This window comes from Danio aesculapii, chromosome 14, assembly GCF_903798145.1.
Source record: "Danio aesculapii chromosome 14, fDanAes4.1, whole genome shotgun sequence".
In the NCBI taxonomy this organism is placed as follows: domain Eukaryota; kingdom Metazoa; phylum Chordata; class Actinopteri; order Cypriniformes; family Danionidae; genus Danio; species Danio aesculapii.
The window spans coordinates 2,066,560-2,080,721 of NC_079448.1; the positions used below are offsets into that span (position 1 = coordinate 2,066,560).

The 14,162-nt window shown below is 41.6% G+C and overlaps 1 protein-coding gene across 3 annotated transcripts in view; it reads left to right on the forward strand.

Moving 5' to 3' along the window:
• Positions 1 to 14,162, forward strand: part of kcnip1a (Kv channel interacting protein 1 a) — a 123,746-nt gene that overhangs the window by 103,481 nt on the left and 6,103 nt on the right. For all 3 annotated transcript variants that reach the window (XM_056472736.1, XM_056472735.1, XM_056472737.1), the window contains exons 2-5: positions 9,113 to 9,237; positions 11,650 to 11,719; positions 13,043 to 13,113; positions 13,318 to 13,425. In XM_056472736.1, coding sequence (XP_056328711.1) covers positions 9,113 to 9,237; positions 11,650 to 11,719; positions 13,043 to 13,113; positions 13,318 to 13,425 — 374 coding nt within the window. The remainder of the gene's footprint in view (positions 1 to 9,112; positions 9,238 to 11,649; positions 11,720 to 13,042; positions 13,114 to 13,317; positions 13,426 to 14,162) is intronic.

The window sequence follows — 14,162 nt, forward strand, 5'->3', positions numbered from 1 at the left end:
CTCTTGTGTATTAAGCACATCCGTTGTGTTATACAGCATGTATGTAATGTTCCAGTGAGGGTTTGTGTTGTCATGTGATCATGTGTGTTTACTCATATCCACAGCAGCGCATTACTGAATCAGTGGTGTTCTGAAGCTCTGGGCTGTTTTGTTGACGTTTGTCTCCATCTAGTGGCCGTCTTAAATATCGTCATGCAGGAATTATTGGCAAAACGCCGAATTAAATGCTCATGATGCACAGCCAAACAACATTTTCTTTAATTATTATCAGGATTAAAGTCAAATGTGAAGATTAATCACTTCACTGCAGTACATATCAGATCTGCACATCTCTGTTGCAGAGCCAGTGCCTCTTAAAGCCCGAGAGTTTATTAAAACAGATCATTTAAACCAGGCATGTCCAAGCTCGGTCCTGGAGGGCCGGTGTCCTGCAAAGTTTAGTTCCAACCCCAATCAGACACACCTGGGCTAGCTAATCAAGCACTTACTAGGCTTTCTAGAAACATCCGTGCAGGTGTGTTGAGGCAAGTTGGAGCTAAAATCTGCAGGACACCGGCCCTCCAGGAACGAGTTTGGACACCCCTGATTTAAACACTTAATAATGACCTTGTGTATGGAAATGTACTATACACCCTCCCTGTTAAATTTGATCTAATCCGTGTCCTGAAACACACCCCCTTCTCCTGCTTTCACTTCTCATACTGACGGAGGGAGCGATTAGTTTGTGAATGAATCTCCGTTATGAACGACTCCTTCACTGTGCTGACAATAATACAAGTTTCCGGCATCTCGTTGTCATTTCTTTTGCTTTGTTTGCTGATTTCAGTGCGAGCTGGTGCTACTTTGTTTTATGGTGAATGCAGTAAGAGACTGTATTATCATCAATAACGTTACCTGTTTAGCACAAAAGTTCATAACATACAAAAACTTAAAAAAACAAGATCTTACCTATGAAATGTTCTGCCTTTGTGCTTTATTTTCTTTGTTTGCTCGTTACTACACCTGTACACCGCGCTAGAGTCCAGCATCTTCACATAGTAACACTGTCTTGACTAGTGCGGTTGAATGACACTTGTCCTGGGAGCACTGTACAAATATGGCGGCACTGTTGACGCATGCTCAGGGTCCGTATGCGATATCTAGTGTATATATCTATGACACTCAACCACCGCAGCTTTGCTTACGTAGCGGAAGGGGCGGAGCTATCAGGCGCACATGTTGGATTACTTTATTTAATTTGGGATGGGGCGACGCAGTGGCGCAGTAGGTAGTGCTGTCGCCTCACAGCAAGAAGGTCGCTGGTTCCAGCCTTGGCTGGGACAGTTGGCGTTTCTGTGTGGAGTTTGCATGTTCTCCCCGTGTTGGCGTGGGTGCTCCGGTTTCCCCCACAAGTCCGAAGACTTGAATTGGGAAGGCTAAATTGTCCGTAGTTTATGTGTGTAAATGAGAGTATATGGGTGTTTCCCAGTGATGGGTTGCAGCTGGAAGGGCATCTGCTTTGTAAAACATATGCTTGATAAGTTAGCGGTTCATTCCGCTGTGGCGACCCCAGATTAATAAAGGGACTAAGCCGAAAAGAAAATGAATGAATGAATGAATTTGGGATGGTTAATGCTAAATTGTTCTACGAGAGTGATTATAGCGCCTCCCAATGGTGAATGCGGCTATACTCATGGCAGGTATTATTTGTAGTTATTTGTGGTCATTTATTTCACTGATTTGGCAACAGTCAAACATCATCTGGGAAACTATTTGAATTTCTGCTTAGTAGAAAAACATTAGTGCTCCATTTGGGACGACACTACATACATATACTATGCTGTTGAGTGTGTAAGTGCATAAGTACATGGTGCATAGTGTGTAGTGTGCCATTTGAGACGACACTACATATAATATGCTGTTGAGTGTGTAAGTGCATAAGTACATGGTGCATAGTGTGTAGTGTGCCATTTGAGACGACACTACATATACTATGCTGTTGAGTGTGTAAGTGCATAAGTACATGGTGCATAGTGTGTAGTGTGCCATTTGAGACGACACTACATATACTATGCTGTTGAGTGTGTAAGTGCATAAGTACATGGTGCATAGTGTGTAGTGTGCCATTTGAGACGACACTACATATACTATGCTGTTGAGTGTGTAAGTGCATAAGTACATGGTGCATAGTGTGTAGTGCTCCGTTTGAGACGACACTACATATACTATGCTGTTGAGTGTGTAAGAGCATAAGTACATGGTGCATAGTGTGTAGTGTGCCATTTGAGACGACACTAAATATACTATGCTGTTGAGTGTGTAAGTGCATAAGTACATGGTGCATAGTGTGTAGTGTGCCATTTGAGACGACACTACATATACTATGCTGTTGAGTGTGTAAGTGCATAAGTACATGGTGCATAGTGTGTAGTGCTCCGTTTGAGACGACACTACATATACTATGCTGTTGAGTGTGTAAGAGCATAAGTACATGGTGCATAGTGTGTAGTGTGCCATTTGAGACGACACTAAATATACTATGCTGTTGAGTGTGTAAGTGCATAAGTACATGGTGCATAGTGTGTAGTGTGCCATTTGAGACGACACTACATATACTATGCTGTTGAGTGTGTAAGTGCATAAGTACATGGTGCATAGTGTGTAGTGTGCCATTTGAGACGACACTACATATACTATGCTGTTGAGTGTGTAAGTGCATAAGTACATGGTGCATAGTGTGTAGTGTGCCATTTGGGACGACACTACATACATATACTATGCTGTTGAGTGTGTAAGTGCATAAGTACATGGTGCATAGTGTGTAGTGTGCCATTTGAGACGACACTACATATACTATGCTGTTGAGTGTGTAAGTGCATAAGTACATGGTGCATAGTGTGTAGTGTGCCATTTGAGACGACACTACATATACTATGCTGTTGAGTGTGTAAGTGCATAAGTACATGGTGCATAGTGTGTAGTGTGCCATTTGAGACGACACTACATATACTATGCTGTTGAGTGTGTAAGTGCATAAGTACATGGTGCATAGTGTGTAGTGTGCCATTTGAGACGACACTACATACATATACTATGCTGTTGAGTGTGTAAGTGCATAAGTACATGGTGCATAGTGTGTAGTGTGCCATTTGAGACGACACTACATATACTATGCTGTTGAGTGTGTAAGTGCATAAGTACATGGTGCATAGTGTGTAGTGTGCCATTTGAGACGACACTACATATACTATGCTGTTGAGTGTGTAAGTGCATAAGTACATGGTGCATAGTGTGTAGTGTGCCATTTGAGACGACACTACATACATATACTATGCTGTTGAGTATGTAAGTGCATAAGTACATGGTGCATAGTGTGTAGTGTGCCATTTGAGACGCAGCTTTTATTTTATCGGCTGAATGAGTGCATCATCCAGGTAATTAAAGTGCACTTATTTTTAGAGTTTTCAGTGTGAACGCACTTCTTACACTATTTACACTACAAAATGGCATAGAGTAGTGCATAAGTATGCGATTTGGGATGCAGCTAATATTTTTATTGTTCCAGAAAACGTTGCTTGATTTTAAGCATTTGGACTAGAAACAAGACAAAACCTTAAAGTAAAAAAGCATTGTGTTTGTGTGTGTGCTGTTGATTTGTGGTTGTTTATAAGTAATTTTTTTTGCTATTATGGTAATAAAAGAGCACGGTGGCACAGTGGGTGCCACAATTGCCTCACAGCAAGAAGATTGCTGGTTCGAGTCTCTGCTGAGTCAGTTGGCGTTTCTGTGTGAAGTTTGCATGTTCTCCCCGTGTTGGCGTGGGTTTCCTCCAGGTGCTATGGTTTCCTCCACAAGTCCAAAGACTTGAATTGGGAAGGCTAAATTGTGCATAGTTTATGTGTTAAATGAGAGTGTATGGGTGTTGCCCAGTGATGGGTTGCAGCTGGAAGGGCATCCGCTGTGTAAAACATATGCTGGATAAGTTGGCGGTTCATTCGGCTGTGGCAGCCCTGGATTAATAAAGGGACTAATCTGAGAAGAGAATGAATGATAATAAAAGTGTAATGCTTTATATTATAGATATGTTGTGGATTGTTTTATCGCAGCAATCTTATGATGTACAAACCTCTGCTGATTTATTTCTGTACTTCTCTAAATTCTGTATTAAGACGCACACACATAGGCACTCGGTTGACAATGTTCTTAATGTCCTACCTGAGGGCAGGACTCACCTGGGGCTGCAGTCTCACCTGAGAGTGTGAAGGACACACACACACACACACACACACACACACTCCCTCAGGCTTCTGCGTCTTTCAGAATCCATAATGCATGAATGTGAATTGAAGTAAGTTGTAGTGTGTGTGTGTGTGTGTGTGTGTGTGTGTGTGTGTGTGTGTGTGTGTGTGTGTGTGTGTGTGTGTGTTTTCAGTATTAGCTGAAAAAAGTGGCGATTTTAATGTTTTTACAATTAACGCAACTTGTTTATGTTCAGAATAATCGTGTCTGGCATATTCAGGATAATTTGGGGACGTATTGAAATAAAATATCCAGTTTTCAAAGCTGTGGCTTAATGGTTAGAGACCCAAATGTTGAAGATTCCAGTCTCAGTTCTGAAAGAGAAAAAAGAGGGCGGCTTGGTGGCTCAGTGGTTAGCACTGTCACCTCACAGCAAGGTCACTGGTTTGAGTCCCGGCTGGGCCAGTTGGTGTTTCTGTGTGGAGTTTACATGTTCTCCCTGTGTTGGCGTGGGTTTCCTCTGGGTGCTCCGGTTTCCCCCACAGTCCAAACACATGCGCTATAGGGGAATTGATGAACTACATTGACCGTTGTGTGTGAATGAGAGTGTATGGGTGTTTCCCAGTACTGGGTTGCAGCTGGAAGGGCATCCACTGCATAAAACATATGCTGGAATAGTTGGCGGTTCATTCCGTTGACGAATAAGGGACGACGCCGATGGAAAATTGAATGAATTCTATAAGTTGCAGGTCTGTAAATTGGTTAACATTGTATTGTGTTTCACTCAAATTGTCTAGCAGAATGTATATTTCATACTGTAAAAGAGAGAGGGGCAGAGGTAAAAAAGAGGACAAACTGGGAGAGAGAGAGAGAGAGAGAGAGAGTGAGAGAGAGAGAGAGAGAGAGAGAGAGAGAGAGTCTGTATATAAAGATGGATGTTGAGGACTCAGCAAGTTCAGAAAGAGACTGGAGTGAACGAGAGAGGAAAATAAGCTGAATAAAGTGAATGAGGAGTGATGGAGAAGGGGGAAGGAGAAGGACTGCAAACTTTAGCTATAGTTCTGCTGCTGTGTGGCGCTCTGAAACTTCTGCACACACTCGGACTTATCAGCACTGAGGGTGAGTGACACACACACACATACAGTATACATACACACACACACTCGGACTCATCAGCACTGAGGGTGAGTGACACACACACACATATTCATACACACACACACTCGGACTCATCAGCACTGAGGGTGAGTGACACACATACACAAACACATATACACACACACACTCGGACTCAACAACACTGAGGGTGAGGGACTCACACATGCATGTATGTGTGTGCCTTTTATTCCTTACATTATGAGGACCAAAAGTCCCCTCAAGTATAGCAATACTAGTTAATTCTGACCTTGTGGGGACATGGGGGGGGGGGGGGGGGTGTCCATAATGAAAATGGTTCATAAATCAGACAAAATTAGCTATTATAAAAATGTACAAATGCAGATTGTGTTCTGTGAGGGTTGGGTTTTGAGGTAGAGGAGAGAATATACAGTCTGTACAGTGTAGAAATATTCCTATGTCTATGAAAAGTCCCCATAAAGATAGCTGTAGGTGTGTGTGTTTGTGAGTGTGTGTCTCTAAAGGACACTAAGCTGCATTGAGAGCCTCAGGCACATGACCTTGGACCTCACCTGTGTGTCCTTCCTACACACACACACTCACACACACTGGTTTGTCCTTATGTATTATGATTTAACGTGCCTGAAATATCCTAGTTGGTCTCTTTAATACAGCTCATTCATGTTTAGGGGTGATTTTGGAGTCTACTGTGTGCAGAATCTGTTGTATTGGGGAATTTAAGATCCTGTTATTGCATTCATTATCGTTTGCATCGGTTTAAATCGCAGTTTAATTTTTAGAAATCTTTGTTATTTTGCTTGTATTTTTTCTTGTGCTGATTCAACGTCTGAAGCTTTCATTACTGAGTTCGGTGTTAGTTATTAAGGAACCAAATTGACTGTATTCAGATAAATGAATGCAGTGCATGTAGATGAACATATGTGTGTGTTTTTAACAGTGTTTTTCTGCTAGTGTGACGTTACTCTCATCATTTCTGGCACTCGAGTGAGTTTCTCTGTACGTGTGCATTCGGTTCTTCAAATCCTGCTTTTTTTATCTCTTCTGTTCAGCAAGACTGCAATTGATTGATCAAAAATGCAATAAAAATTGTAATATTAAGTTCATTCATTCATTTTATTCAGCTTAATCCCTTTATTCATCAGTGGTCACCACAGCGGAATGAACCGCCAACTTTTCCAGCATATCGTCACCTTAGAATTATAAGGTTCTATCTGACATTTTTGTCAAAATTGAGTTATTGACATGTTATTAAATGACAACTTATTTACATTATGGGATGTTTTTTAGAAGACATTTTAAAGGGCACCTATGGTGAAAAATCTACTTTTCAAGCTGTTTGGACAGAAATGTGTGTAAGTATGGTGTATAAACTGTCATATTGGGGTGATATATACACACCCAGTCCTTTATTTTCAAATTTAACAACATAAAAACCACACCACACGGAATTGAGAAGAAACCTGAAACTGAAAAGATGTGTAAATGTGATGATTTAGAAGCATTTTTTGACATTAAGATAAAATTTTATATTTTACATTGTTGAAAAAGAAACAGATGTTAAAAAATGTAATATATTAAATGTGAAATATTCTTATTTGTGTGTGTATAGTGAGTGAAACACTTTTCAGCGTTTATTAAACTCATTTGCTCATTGTCTGTTCTCTTTTAAAGTCTTTAAATTTGATATTAAGCCTTGAAGGACAAATACTTAATTGAATTCATGGAGCAAATAACATTAACAGATAAATTTAACCTGCACTGGACAAAATACTCAGCACAGTCTTGTATGATTATTTGAGCAAGAACAAATATTCATCCTAAAACATGAAATAAATGTTGCAGAAAGCAAAAATGTAACTTCCTCAAGCATCAACATATTATTATAACACCATATTATATATTTTCTGATTGTATGTCTTGAAAAGTAATGCTTCAATGAATTAAATGCCAGATAAAACCTTATAATTTTAAGTGGAAAATGACTTCAGAATGAGAGGTTCTGTCTGCGTTTACCGTGGTTTATTTACTCCAATTTGCAGATGTAAGAGAACTTTGATCATTTAAATTTAGAGCACAGTTAGTGTCTCAGACATGTTAATGTGTGAAAGAGAACTGTTACACACATATACTGTTTGCTATATGGAATGCAAAAACTCTGAAGCTCAACATCTCACAATCATTCAGAACGCAGATAGAACCTTATAATTTCAAGATGATGAAATGTGTGTTTTTAACAGTGTTTTTCTGCTAGTGTGACGTTACTCTCATCATTTCTGGCACTTGAGCCAGTTTCTCTGTACTTGTGCATTCAGTTCTTCAAATCCTGCTTTTTTTTGTCTCTTCTGTTCAGCAAGACTGCAATTGATTGATCAAAAATGTAATAAAAATTGTAATATTAAGTTCATTTATTCATTTTATTTTCGGCTTAATCCCTTTATTCATTAGGGGTCGCCACAGCGTAATGAACCGCCAACTTATCCAGCATTTTTAGATGTTTTACACAGCGGATGCCCTTCCAGCTGCAACCATACCTGCCAACATTCAGAACATAAAATCCTGGAGATTTTATCCGGGGGTGCGCACGAAGTGAAGACCGGGGAGGGTGGGGTTTGGGGAGGTTGGGGGTGCACGCAGACTGAAGACCAGGGGTGAAGGTACGCGCAAACTTAAGAGTAGAGGGGAAGGTGTGTGCGAACTGTGGAGCAGTTATGAAGATGGTTGCGCGTTGTGTTCGGTGCACATGGGGACTGAACCAAAAAGCGGGGTGGTGGGGGGGTTGCGGGAGTTTTCCGGGAGACAGAACAATACGGGAGCTTGGTGGGAGATGGGTCTGAAATATGGGATACTCCCGCAAAAAACGGGAGTGTTGGCAGATATGGCTGCAACTCAGTACTGGGAAACACCCATACACACTCATTCACACATACACACACTCATACACTGCGGCTAATTTAATTAATCGATTACACTATAGCGCATGTGTTTGGACTGTGGGGGACACCGGAGCACCCGGAGGAAACCCACACCAACACGGGGAGAACATGCAAACTCCACACAGAAACACCAACTGACTAGAACCAGCAACCTTGCTGTGAGGCCACAGTGCTTACCACTGAGCCACCGTGTCACCCCATTAAATAAATTGTTAATGTGAAAATAGTATACCACTATACACTACTGTAGTATACATAGTTTTAATGTCATTTATTTCTATGATATGGAGCTAAATATTCAGCATCATTATTTATCTGTTCTTTAGTGTCCCTATGGTGCTTCAGAAATCATTCTGATGTGATTGATCATCAAGAAACGTGTAAGGATTAATTGATGATGGGCTGTTGGATTATTAGAAATGCACAATCAAGGTGCTGAAGAGGTCATCATGCAAAGTGAACTCTCTCATTATTTACCATTAATTCAATGAACCAGCGTGAACACACCTAAAGTCACTGTTCAGATGTTGTATTTGAGACGTTTGTGTTTGAATTTTGTGTTCTGTATTTAATACATTTGCAGTTTGACTCCTCAAACGTCTCCTGTGTGGAGCACTAGTTTCTTCCACATCTCCTCCAAAGCCTTCTGTTGGGTTTTGATGTGGGTTTTGGCTGTGAAATAACTCTAATCATTCGGCGGAGTGATATGGAGCTGTAATGCGCTCCAAACCTGCCGGAACTACTCTCTCTGGAGCTTTCTCTAAATAACAGCTCACCTTGGAATTTTATTGTAAGTGTCTCTCTCTCTCTCTGTGTGTGTTTAGATAAGCTGGATGATGACCTGGAGCTGTCAATGGTTTGTCATCGTCCTGAAGGTCTGGAGCAGCTGGAGGCTCAAACTAACTTCAACAAGAAAGAGCTGCAAGTGTTATACAGAGGCTTCAAGAACGTATGTAAACACACACATGTTGGGTTTTCAAACATTATGGGGACTTCCCATAGACAGATTTTTATACTATGAAGGTCATGTTAAAGCAACATATAGTAATTAAATCATGTGGAACCGATGTACACAATAGCCGCATTTCCACTATCGGGCCAGTGCGAGCCAGGGCTTTAATCGGGCCAGGCCGGGCCAATAGCCCGGGAGGTTGAGAAATGAGGCCGAAATCATGTCGCGTTTCCACTGTCGGGCTAGTTGCTCGCAGCGTGTCACGCAAACACCGCCCCCAGAACGTCCCCCGAATCAAACGTCACACAACCCGTCACACAACCCGCCCACTTCAGCGGGAACAAAAAACTCAAATTATAACCACAAAAACAACCTGGCATCACTACGAGAGCTGGAAGATGGAGAACACCGAAGCGATTGCTCTTTTACTGTTTGTGGTCTGTTGGTGTAAGGCCAGACAGCGATCCCTGGATAAGGACATTCGAGTTCGGCGGCATTTACTTCCAACACAGATTTTGGCTGCAAGGCGAGTGAGTTGATCAAGCGCGATAGCAAAACAAATGTAAGGGAAGAAAGCATCTTGTCTCCTCTTTACCTGACAGGAAAACTCCGCCTTTGTACGTAACCCCGCCCCAAAGCCCCAGTTGGCCCTCCTTGGCCCAAGGTATTCTGCGGGCCGGACGCTGGCCCCAAGGAAGCCCCGCTTTGGCCCGATTACGCCCTGGAAGTGATAGTGGAAACGCGACTGGCCTTGGCTCGCCCTGACTCGCTCGCTTTAGGCGCGATAGTGGAAACGCGGCTAATTAAATCAAGTTAATCCAATGCATCTTTTTATTTTCAGTGTATGAGAATTAGTAGGCTGACTTTCATCACACACACACTTGTACGGCTATCTCTATGGGGACTTCCCATTGACATAATGAGTTTCATACTGTACAGAGTGTATATCAACCCAGGCTCATTCTGAAAACGTAGTCCCGTGGACGTTTCTGGAGACTGCGAAATACGTAGCCGGGGGTACGTCCGGCTGCATTTCATTTTTTTAAGCGAACGCTGCGGGGCGGTGTGACGCCGTTCCTTTCGGCGCTTGCCGGCCGGTCGCTCGCCTCCGTGTGGAGGGCTTTCCCGCTGCAACCAGTTTGTCTGGTTAGCTCTTCGTGTACTCTGGCGGACTTGAGGCGCAGAAAGGGGCTGACCACGACGACGACCGGGTTCGAGTCCGGGGAAGAGCGGTTCCAGAAATCAGGTAAGAAAACAAAATCCAAAAAATAAAGTGAACCAGTTCATCACAGGGTGAGAATGTGGTCAAAATCCGAAAACGTGGTAAAAATCAGACGAGGGCTTTTCTTTTTCTGGACGACTTTTGTGAATCGTCGTTGGTTGGGTTTAGAGACGGAGGAGGATGGGTCAGCCGATTGGCCGGTCGCACGGTCAATCATTTTGTCATCCAGGCAGGCAGAAGGTCGTTCGACAGCGGCCTCTAGCGGGTTTACACGAGGACTGCGTGGGAGAAAGCGCGCATAGCGGCCTCTCGCGGATTCGCGAAAACAAAAACTGCAAAAATACGTACCTCCCGGGACGTATTTCGTGGTCTCCAGAAACATCCTCGGGACTACGTTCTCAGAATGAGCCTGGGTTGGTGTATATTCTGCAACCCTCACAGGAAACAATCCGCATCTAGATGTGTTAAAAACAAATCATTTAATGGGGATGCATGTAAGAATATTCATGTATTGGTCAATTTATTGCCATTATATAAGCAGTTGGTTGCAAAACTTTAAAAAACACAAGACCTTTCCTGATTCCCTAGGCTAACTAATTCAGTCCATGAAATCAAACATGTTGATTTGTGTTGAATTCATACAAACAAATAGCATTCTAACAGCATTGAAAGTCATGTTAAAGCAACTTACAGTAATTAAATCATGTGGAACAGATGTACACAGTTAAATCAAGTTAATGCAATGCATTTTTTAGTGTATGAAAATTAGTAGACTGACTTTCATCACACACACAGGCTTGTACGGCTATCTTTATGGGGACTTCCCATTGGCATAATGATTTTTATACTGTACAGAGTGTATATTCTGACCCCCAACCCCAAAGCCAAGCAAATTAGTGGTTAGTTTGGGACCAAATTAGTAAATTAACAGTCCTAACTAAATTAGGGACCAAATTAGTTTGCTAGGCAATGAGGAGTTGTACTCAATGTACTTCATTTTGTGTGATTTCTGAACCATTTATGTGCCAAAAAATTCCCCAAAAGGTCAAAGTTTACTGGTATTGCTATACTTGTGGAGATATTTGGTCCCCACAATGTTATGTATAACAGGACTACACACACTATTATGCACACATAGGCATGATTGTGTTTCCTGCTACTCATCTGTGTGTGTGTGTGTGTTTCAGGAGTGTCCCAGCGGGGTTGTCAATGAGGAGACGTTTAAGCAGATCTACTCTCAGTTCTTTCCTCATGGAGGTCAGTGTGTTTCTCACTCACAACAGTAAAATCACTGACATAGTTTAAATTGTGTATTGTGGTGATTTATCATTATTGCGATGTTTTATGGCAAGGCAAACTTTATTTATAGAGCACAATATAACCGTAAAACAATAGTTGATCCAAAGCGCTTTACAATAAAAACAAAATACAAAGAAATAAAGTAAAAATATTCATAAAATTTCATCCAAAAATTAAAATGGCAAGCATTGATCAATCAATCAATTTTAGTGGTTGATGTTAGTTTAAAGGAGACCTATTATGCATCTTTTTACAAGATGTAAAATGCATCTCTGATGGCCCTAGAGTGTGTTTGTGAAGTTTCAGCTCAATATACACATACAAATAATGTTTTATAACTCCATAAAACTGCCCATTTTGGGCTTTGATCCAAATTGCGGTGTTTTGTTGACTGTCGCTTTAAATGCAAATGAGATTGTGCCCTTTTCAAAAGAGGGCGGGGCTAAAAATGCCTGTGTGTCAGCATAGCGGCAGATTCAAACTCTAATGATGGACAGCCGCTTCTCATTTAGGGCTGTTTATGCTAATGAGGGAGAGATGGGCACTAGTGGGCGGGGCTTTCCCCCTCTGATGACATCATACAAAGGGAGAATGTCAATCAAAGTGTTTCTGCAGACTGTTTTGATCAAGTCTGATTATAATAAATACAATTAATTAATTTTTACTATTAGAAGCTGCTTATATTTACACACTGCTGACACACAACTGTGTTTAAACCACTTATAAAAATGATTTTTGCATAATAGGTGCATCCTACAACACATTTGCTACTGTACTTAAACTTAAAATCATTTATTCACATGTTTGCTCATATTACCATTACATTAAATATGATTGTTCATTGTTAGTTCATGGGGCGGCACGGTGACTCAGTGGTTAGCACTGTGGCTTTACAGCAAGAAGGTCACTGGTTCGAGTCCCAGCTGGTTCAGTGGTTATTGTTTCTGTGTGGAGTTTGCATGTTCTCCCCGTGTTGTTGTGGGTTTCCTCTGGGTGCTCCGTTTCCCCCACAGTCCAAGCTCATGTGCTATAGGGGAATTGATGAACTAAATTGGTCATAGTGTGAATGAGAGTGTATGGGTGGTTTTCCAGTACTGGGTTGTGGCCGGAAGGGCATCCTCTGTGTAAAACATATGCTGGAATAGTTGGTGGTTCATTCTGCTGTGGCGACCCCTGATAAATCAGAGGCTAGCCGAAGGAAAATGAATGAATGAATGTTAGTTCATGTTACTTATTTTGTTAATATTCTCAGCTTTGTGTGTGTGTATGTTTTCTCTGTAGATGCCAGCACATACGCACATTACCTGTTCAACGCCTTCGACTCTTCCCAAAATGGATCCATCAAATTTGAGGTGACATTTCTTTGTGTTTTTCGAATCTCCGTTTCTTCTATTGTTCTTTATATATATATATATATATGTGTGTGTGTGTGTGTGTGTGTGTGTGTGTGTGTGTGTGTGTGTGTGTGTGTGTGTGTGTTTTGTGTCAGCAGAAAACTCTCTGATTGTGTCCTCGGTGATGAATTCCTCTTCATTGTTCCTCTTTCTTTCTGTCAGGACTTTGTAACGGCTCTGTCCATCTTACTGAGAGGAACCACAACAGAAAAGCTGGAGTGGACCTTCAACCTGTATGACATCAACAGAGACGGATACATAAACAAAGAGGTGTGTGTGTGTAGCTTGTATTGCAAATGTCCCCACAAGTATAGCAATACCAGTAAATTTTGAGCTGTACAGGTGTGTGTGTGTGTGTGCGTGTGTGTGTGTGTGTGTGTGTGTATGACCAAATGTCCCCACATGTATAGCAATACCAGTAAATTTTGAGCTGTACAGGTGTGTGTATGTTTGTGTGTGTATGACCAAATGTCCCCACATGTATAGCAATACCAGTAAATTTTGAGCTGTACAGGTGTGTGTGTGTGTGTGTGTGCGTGTGTGTGTGTGTGTATGACCAAATGTCCCCATATGTATAGCAATACTAGTAAAATTTGAGCTGTATAGGTGTGTGTATGTTTGTGTTTGTATGACCAAATGTCCCCACATGTATAGCATTACCAGTAAATTTTGAGCTGGACAGGTGTGTGTATGTGTGTGTGTGTATGGACAAATGTCCCCACATGTATAGCAATACCAGTACATTTTGAGCTGTACAGGTGTGTGTATGTTTGTGTGTGTATGACCAAATGTCCCCACATGTATAGCAATACCAGCAAATTTTGAGCTGTACAGGTGTGTGTATGTTTGTCTGTGTGGATGACCAAATGTCCCCACATGTATAACAATACCAGCAAATTTTGAGCTGGACAGGTGTGTGTGTGTGTGTATGGACAAATGTCCCCACATGTATAGCAATACCAGTAAATTTTGAGCTGTACAGGTGTGTGTATGTTTGTGTGTGTATG